We start from the raw sequence: 9540 nt of genomic DNA on the forward strand, positions 1-9540 counted from the left end.
AACAGGCTGCTTATATGCCTACAAAATAAATCCTACACTTTAATAACTGAACCTTTAACTCTAAAAGATACAAATGATTGATAGGCGATGAAAGTTTCTATTTGGTTACAGTGGACTGAATTTCACAAGTGTTACAACTGGAATACGAAGCATTGGTAAATTCTGCTGAAGAACTGTTATATCATTGATGTAATAAGCAAACAATTAATTTAATAAGGTCAAAAATCATCCTAAATTTCTTTACTCATCTTCCACTAAATTAAGCAAATATGAAAAGAATTATTAGAATGGTGGCTCACTCATATTGAAACTGTAGTTGATTTTGCATAACTATAGACCAATACTTGTAGACAACTAAGCATACACTGTCATTACAGAAATGCAAAATGCACTTCTAGTACTTAAACTGTACCGACAATTTCATCCAAAATTGAAACAATAAAAAGCAGAAATGAAAAAAGTTTAAAAGATAAACCATTTATGAATATTATCTTTCACTTTGTCAAGCTCACGCAATTCTTAATACCAACTGCTGTACATTTCACAAGAATAAATTTTAAGAGGATCAGATATCAGTCACCCTGCTTGAAACCACTAATGATTTTCAAATAACCCATGTGGAGTTTCAAAGAATCTGTTGACAAATATGCTTGAGAAAATTCTGACCTCTATTACTGTAGAATCCTGTGACGTTGGCTTTTGTTTCTTGACTTTTTGTTGCAAGTTCTTCTGTGGCACCCTCACTCCAGGTGAACTTTGAAGGTTAGGTGCACTTTGAGCAGTCTGTTTCATGCGTGAAGAGGTTACAATCGAGGCTGTAGGTTTTGTGCAGGAAATGGATGTAGTTTGAGCAGCAGGAGCTGACAAAGGGCGATGGTGTCTTACAGTACTGTTATGAGGAGCAATAGGCAATTCACGAAGATTGCTATTTCGTTGAACAGATGTTTGAAATTGATTTGGTAGCTTATTCATGTTTTGAATTCCAGGTATATTCTGCAGATTAAAAAAAATAATTTGTACTTCAAATGGAAGCTGATCACATCAGTTAAAGAATATAACTTTTAAAAAATCCATATTTAAACAAAGACTGAGCAAGTTGAATTTGTGAATAAAAACTTGATAAACAGCAGCTTTCCAGAAACATTTTCAAGCATCTAATTTAATAATTTGATTGTGCAGTAGTAGTATTGGAGACTAGAGCATTAATACACCATAAGCTGTATCACTGAAGATTCTGGACAGAAGACTCCACAGTTGATTCCTTTCTCAACGTTGAATTAACTAATCTCAGCAAGACGAAAACTTACAATTCTACAATTCAGCACGAGGAAACAGAAAAATTATCATCAGCAGGATAAAGTCATTTAGGGCTCTTAAGTCAATCAACCCAATTTTCACCTCTCCCACACACTGCTCCAACCTACTAGAGAGGGAGCAATGGAGAGTGGGTTAAAATCGATTCCACATACTTATTAAACTCACAAATGAGAATTTGTATTTGTGACTCTGCACCCCAAGATAGATTTCGAGCCTTCATGCAAGGGGAGAAATTTGGAGAGAACCTGAAGGGATAGGAACATAAAACTGATGCCAAAAAGTGATTTGTTAACTGGAGGCAATTTAACTTTATGCTTCAAAGAAACATTTTCAATGATAGAAGGCAAATATTGCAATTTGAATATAAATGTTTAACTGCCTTTATGAAAAGAGCTTAATACAAGAGATTTTAAAACAAATAATTTAGCAACTTTTTTGGTAAGGATAGTACCATTTCCAGACAGATTGTTGGTATTAATAGAAAACAATTTAAATGAGTATTTTTTCCACAGGCATTGAGACCACACAGCGTGCATTGGAGTGGTAATTAGGCTTAGACAATTGCAATTTATTCATAGGTTAGGTAAAAGCACTAGATTAGGATTTTCAAGTTATCAGGTCATCCATGAAAGCTTAATATAGAAGATATGATACATAATGAAATCAATAGCAGAGTCTGCTAAAATACGCACTGATCCATTTCAGTAGTGATATGCCATGATGAAATCATGACAAATTAACCATAAAACATAACCTCAATTTATTATAGTAACTTGAATTTGTCTTTAACATAGAAAGCATCCTAAACACTTCATAGAAGCTAAAACAGGGAAAAACAAAACGAATACTAAGCCAATGGTGCAGACGTTCAAAAGGGTTTGAAAGAAAGTTTGATCAGAGTGGCTAGTACGAAGTAGGACCCTTTCTATCATGAAACCGTAGAAAAATGGTACACGAAGGACACAATTTTTGAAATTAATTCAAAGTGCCCATCATTCCATAACCAACTGTCAAAGTCTTGTCAAAAAACATTTATTTTCAGTCATTGCAATTATAAATTACGTATGAATTTGTTTTAACAATGTGGAAACAGAGAGGCTGTACCAAAAATGTTGACATCATTCTACATTCATTTCTAAAGCAGAGCCGGTGAAATTAAAGTGACAGACTGGAAGATGTCAGACAGCACTGCTCCCCAAGGATCAGTGCTTGGAACACCTTGTCTGTGATTTGTGAAAATGATTTGGACATTGGAATAAAAACTGAAATTCCCAACTTGCTGATTATGCAAAACTTGGATGTGGGACAAACAGAGAGGATGATAAAAATTGACTGCAAGAGGACACTGATAAACCAACACAATAGGGAAACAAGATGGAATTTAAAACCAAAAGTTTGTTGGAGGCAATACAAACTAACTGGCACAGATCTAAGAAGTCCGCAGGAACCTAGGGGTTGAAACAGTACATGAAAAGATACTGGAAGGAAAATAAGAAAAGCATAGAGATCTTGGTTTCATAAATAGATGCATTGTGTACAAAAGCAGGGAAGTTTTTCTAAATTTTTGATGAGGTTTTGATTGCTGACAACAAGAATGTCATGGGATGGTGGTTAGATTATCTCCTATTGGTGATGGTCATAGCCTGACATTTGTGTGGCGCAAATTTTACTTGCCACTTATCAGCCCAAGCCTGGATACTGTCCAGATCTTGCTGCATTTGAACATGGGCTGCTTCAGTATCTGAGCAGTTGCAAATGGTGCTGAACATTGCACAATCATTGGCGAACATTCCCACGTCCGACGTTATGATTGAGGGAAGGTCAATGATGAAGTAGCTGAAGATGCTTGTGCCGAGGACACTACTGAAGATGACTGACCTCCAAGAACCACAACTATTTTCCTTCCTGTCAGGTATTACTCCAACCACCGGAGAGTGTACCCCCTGATACAAGTTTGCACAATTGCATTTGCTGACTGGCCAACAGAACAGTGATCTGGAATGTGGTATCCATGCATTCTTAATGGAAGAACTACATAACACCAAATATGGAGGATTCAGCACAGTTAGTACTGCATCATAAAATCCAAAAATATAAACAATACTTCCAACTAGATATGCAGCAAAATTGAAGAAAACAAAAAATGTTAGATGTAATTCCGTCTGTACGTCCAGAAAAGCACAAACTATGACAGTTATACTACTGACACACCATCTTGCTTTCTGACATTTGATCAGTATCCGACAATTCTGTTTTTGTTTCAGATATCAATTTTTACAGTCTCATTCTTTCAGTTTACTGATTTTGAGCTATATCTTTCAGTAAAACAATAGACAATTTCAATTCATGAGCATATTAAAATGTCATTTGCTTTAAAGCAGTCAAATTATCTAGTACCTTCTCTAAACTGGATGGCAATGTGCAACTGCATTATACAGATTATCATCAGCAATGTAGTGTAACTCTCATATGTTGTGCAAGTTATCTGTAACTTGCTGACAATTTCAACACATTGCCAGTCTGCTCAGTTAATTTATTACACTCTCCAAATATAAATTATACTCTTCTTTAAATTTTAACAAAGCTTGAGGGAAGTCTTTAAATTGAAAAGAAACAAAAAAAAGGTGCAGGTGTCAGCTGTATCTCACTTACATATTTACAGCTTTACATATTGAGTCATAATATAGTTCCTTCTTAGAAGAAGATTTGAGGAACTGCATAACAGAACTACCTCTGAAATATACATGATGTCAATATGTAATAGAGTGGTTGATGCAGATTCTTCAGGCTAATAGCTTTAAGACATGAAGCAAAAGCCTTTTTGGTGCACAAATTATAATTTGTAGATTTAATTCTAGAGCAAAGCCAATGGTTCAATATTTCTTGGTTGAAACATACAAATAAACATAGATAGTGAGAGTGACTTCGCTAAAATTGAAAGATAGCCAAATCTCTCTGACATGTAATGAAAAATCTGAGCCTCAAGAATTTATTAAAAGATACATCCACAAACTTAACAACAATAAAACTGACGGCAAGTCAAATTCAGAATACAGATTCCACGATCCGTTAGAAAATTGAACCTCAACATGGGAAATATAAATAAATGTTAAAAAAACTAAAATGCTGGAAGCTACTAAAACGGGAAAGATATTGAATAATTTATTCGACAGCAAAGACAGTAGGTGCTACTGTAGAAAACAATTTGAACAATTTTAGTGTGTAGCTGCAACGAGAGACAGTAACTGAAGCATTAGCAGAGGCACAGAATATAAATCAAGAGATAATATAAAGATTTTAGTTTGACCTTACCTGCATTACTCAACGGCACTAGTTACTTAAAAGACATTGTACTTGATAATGAGGAAACAGTGCAGTGAACTCAACTTGTATGCAAATACTGAAGTCAGAGTTGCTCTTGTTTAAAAAAGGGCGAGTTCAAGGCAGCCAGATAAAGTTGCCAAATTTGCTCATTGCATTGTTAGAAGTTGTTCTTGGCAAAATATAGTATTTTCAATGGCTAAAGTTTCAAAAATTAGGGGACAATGACTTCATGCAGGAGTACATTATCATGAATATGAGATATGTGAAATAGAGTTGAACACAACAACAATATAATAAACAGGAACAGGCTATTCAGACCTTTACATGGCAGAGTAGGGTTGAAGACTATCAGTCAGTTAAAAACAAAGGTAATGCAGCTAAATGCAATGGTTGAACAGTATAATCAAAAAGAATTAGGTGATTAAATCAAATGCCCATTTTTGAAATTTATTATGCCTCAATAAGCCTGTATTGATTTTTATTATGTCCTTTACTACATGACAGTTTTACAGTTTTTCATATCTCTCACAACCCTAAAAACCAAAAGGTTCAGGCCAGGAAGCTTGACTGACTGGCAAATACCCAGAAATTATTGGTTTTCTGTAATTTGTGGCCAACGATAGAACAATGGCCTCAACCGATAGCTGAGGGATTGTGCAGAAGGCTACTGATTACATGGTAATAATGTTGCAGTCTATGTCTGGATGCACTACACTGAAAATCAATGCAAGAAGTATGGGCTCCATGTGAAACAATGATAAAGTCAGGATTTTCAGGAAGACTCCACCAACATCACTTCCTTCCTCATAAACCATCAACAGAACTAGTGAAGTAAGAGTTACTTTATTAACAGTAGATGAATTTTACAAAATACAAATGGGCTGCTGTGGGTGACCTATAGGTAAATCAAGCCAGTCTGTTTTGTCTTTCGTAATTACTCTGAGGATAACATCAAATACCAAAGAACACGCTGCTTGTTAAAATTCTGCTTGCAGGGAAATCAAGAACTGAAACAGATTATAAAAGCAAAAACAAGTAAACAGCCAACAAACTAAAATTTAAAAATATGATTTTCCACTTTATGGGATGAGAATTTTAAAATTGAAAAGATGCTCACATGCCGAGGTTTCATGGTATTCTGCCGCTGCGGACGCTGAAGTCGTTTGTCGTTTACAGATGTAGGAAGAATCTGTAAGTGCGGCCTAAACTGGTGTGGTGCGTTAGGAATGATCGGTTGAGGGGAACAGTTATGCTGATGTTGAGGCAGTGGCTGCAGTTGCAAGGGTGGCTGAAAGGTCAAAATAATAAAGAGGTTGAGATTTCAATACTAGGAAATGACAATCTGTGCTGTGTGAGAAATATGCTCTCATAAAAAAGTACTTCAGCGCAAGTGTAACATATCTGCAATGAAACAGCTCAGGGAAAACCAATGGTTGTACTCAGATATGGACATGAATGGCCGCACAGCAACACTGGATGCACTGCTTAGTACAACAAACGCATTATACAAGCAAGAATAATCAAAGAACATACGATATATATGCGAGTAAAAGTTGATCACATGTAGAAATCAACTCTCTATTTTTGGCCAAAAAATCTTGAATTTTCCAGATATCTTATGTAAAAGTCGGCCCTAGTTCTTCACAGATAATTCGGATGTTAAGGCAAATTCTGGATTGTATTCGTTCTCATCTGTCAAAAAACCTTCCCAAAATGTACCTTCACTCCGATAATGGGAATAAAAATTGGATTCAGCATTTTAATTTTCAAACAGTAATATGTTAGTGACCTGCAGGTGGAGATAAAGTGCTACCATCTTATCTCCCAGGTTTGGTAGCATTTTGTTTTTGACTCCAGGACACTATAGCATTTTAACAGCAGATTTCTTTTCATCAGTTTTCGTTCCTTTGACAGAGCTTCAAAAGAATGAACACAGTAATTCAGAGAGCTCAGATCCACTGACTTACTGTTTCACTGAGGGTGACAGAGCGCTTTTGGACATGGGAGCAAATGGAAAAGATTCAGGGTTACTTTATGAAAGAATAATCAGGTTTTAATTTATAGGGAGGTAATTGATCTTTTTGTTCTTATCTGTTGACAATAAGTGAACACTCATGTTGTGATGCCACGAGAGATCAGGTCTCTCATAGCCATATTCATTTTTCATGGTGCTGGATCACAGAAGTAGCAGTAATTACCGTAATTCATTTTTTTCTTAATTTGTTTAGAGATTAATTGAGCTTCTGCTAATGATATGGTATTTTGGACTGTAGCATGAATTTCAGTCCCTCAAAAGTAGTATCCAAGTAATTGTCAACCTCAAATTTAATCTTAAAAAATAGTCTAAAAAATTCAACTTTTGCACGAGTATATACAGTATTTCTCCAAGATGTAACAAAATTAATGCATACATTACTCTTGTAACATCTTAGTTTGTTTTGTTTTCAGTAATTACTATCCCTTCAACTACATTTTCCAAACAAACGGTTTCTTGCCCTAATTTCATCAAAAGTCTAATCATAAATCTCACGATGTTTCTTTCACTTCCTTTCTCTCCTCACCAAATAGTTATTCCACATCAACTATGAGCCATTAGTTTCTTTTTAAATTTACTCTTGCACATGGAGTTGTTGCATGATTTATGGTTACAAATGTGAAATGCTTAATATCACAACTAAATGCTAGTTGAAACTGTGTTTGAATAGGCAAATTTCATTCAGTGAAACTATGTACCTTCACTGCAGCAATGACCAGTAACTAACATATCCACATTTTCAGAAATCTCATCTACAACAGTTACCCCATATCTAGGTCATCGCTAAATTTAAAAAGCCCATATGTTACTGCTGGTGACATTCAAATGACTGAATACTTCAGTTAATTTTTAGCTTAACATGTTTTTAGTTTGTTCAAAAAAGGCGTTTACATAATTTCAGAATTCAATAAAGTCTTTTCACTGAATATAACGTAATATAAACTATTTCACACTTTCTCGCATTATTTCAGTGTGTTACTCAAAACATCGGATAATTCAATTTTTAAAACTCAAAGAAGCTTCCGTGTCAGCGGGGACAACTTATTTATCATTTAGGCAGCAGAGGGCGCCCCTATCTTCAATTACACACACTGGGCATTTTTATACTAAATATTAATTTTATATTCAATACAAATCCAAATACAGATTACATTTTGAAGTACACGATAAAGGGGCCATATTGTCATTTAGTGGAACGCCTATCACTGAGTAAAATGTGTACTTTGGTAATGCCAATAACTACAAATAGCCAAAAAAATGCTAGGAACAGAAAAAGCACTTGCTTTTCATTGTTTTGGTAATAAATTATATGTTGCAAGTATCATCTTGCATATGAAGCTGTTGCATAAGCACATAACATCATTCCTTTTTGTCATGAGGCGACCACAAATCTTTCAGAAATGCTTACAGTACTCTTGCTAACCACAGTTGTTACAGCTAAACTTAGGTTCTCATTATTCTAGTTATTCATGGACTAAGCAAGCTTTTCTTTTACCTGCAGATTTTGTTGAATATGGGGTGATGGTGGAAATGGTTGTCCAGGACCTTGTGGAAATTGCTGTCTTGGAGGAATGAATGGTCTGGGATTCAATGGACCAGGTTGGTTAAAGGGAGACATTCCCATATGACCCTGTGGTTGAAGACTAGTTCTTATTGGAGCCTCCCTTGGAAATATATGATGCTGTCCCTGCTGGTTGAAACCTGGGCCTGGATGGCTGTACACCATGGGAGGTTGCAAAGACATAGTATGGTTGTTCATAAGTGGGGGTGGAGGACTTCCTTGTTCAAACATATGTTGTCCTTGGAACCTTGGCTCTGTGAATTCAAATATATATTAATGTGATTTGAACTATGTTATATTAACATTTCTTCAAACATTATGAACTAACTCCTTCACTATGAAACCTTTAAGTATTGCAAAATGCATAATAAAGTTGAACCTTTAAGACTTGAAACTTTTAAAATTGTTCATCACTTGCTTTATTTGTAACACACATTTTCCACAACTCCAACTACTTTTCAATTGATGATTTTGGCATTTACAAAAAACAATCCTATGTTTCTTACCACCAATGAAGAAAGGTTCTCTCTCTTGAGGGTGTGGACCTCTCCATGGCTCCTGAAGAGGAAGCCTGGGTGGCTGATTAAAGTTAGCCGGGACAGGAATAGGTGGTTGAAATTCTGGAGGGCTCTGATAACAAAATGACATAATAATCAGAAGGTTGTACTGAGTGTCTTCTTGCACACTATAGGATCTGAATCCTTGTCAATCATTTTCTTACATTCATCAGGACACCTAGCATCTAATAAGTCATATATTAGTCCTAAACATTATTAGCACACACCAAGCTATGAGCATCATGCATCACTAGACTATGATTTTTAATTTCTAAAGGATTCAGTACAATCATCAGGTTTTGTCAAACCAAAATACCAAATTTCCACAGTCTCAATTCCTCATTAATCTGTTTCTCTTAGTCGAAATCCATTAACTTCTAATGTTTTTAATAAGCATAAAACAACAAAATCCGATGGGTAAACAATACAGAGAATGAGCAGTGGGTTAATTATTCAAACAGTTTGTGCGTCAATTTTCTTGGCTCTGTCCCTTCTACAGCAGCAAACTGTGTCATCAGTTTGTTATACATTGTGAACAGCTTATAATGCATTGCATTCTCAAGCAAAGAAACACACTTTTTGTCACCCATTGAAAGAAAATAAGTATGATAAGGCTGTTCTAATCCTTTTGCAGAATAAGACGACACTTAGCTTTCTCATTTTGTTCTCTCATGTACTCTTCCCAGTTAAGAAATTAACTCCCTTTGGCACATGATCCTTACACAAATTGTGCTTTTGCTTTTCCA

At 35.4% G+C, this 9540-nt stretch overlaps 1 protein-coding gene across 1 annotated transcript; it reads right to left on the bottom strand.

Annotated features, from left to right (window-relative positions):
- Positions 1 to 594: 594 nt before the first annotated feature.
- LOC125481229 (RNA-binding protein 33-like) lies at positions 595 to 8867 on the bottom strand (the record flags this gene model as incomplete). The annotated part of the gene is made up of 4 exons (XM_048592510.1): positions 595 to 993; positions 5759 to 5929; positions 8172 to 8491; positions 8744 to 8867. Coding segments are annotated over 4 exons (1014 nt in total), but the record flags the coding sequence as incomplete, so codon positions are not given.
- Positions 8868 to 9540: the final 673 nt, after the last annotated feature.

This window comes from Rhincodon typus, unplaced genomic scaffold (genome assembly GCF_021869965.1).
Source record: "Rhincodon typus isolate 14 unplaced genomic scaffold, sRhiTyp1.1 hic_rhity00001357, whole genome shotgun sequence".
NCBI classification, from domain to species: domain Eukaryota; kingdom Metazoa; phylum Chordata; class Chondrichthyes; order Orectolobiformes; family Rhincodontidae; genus Rhincodon; species Rhincodon typus.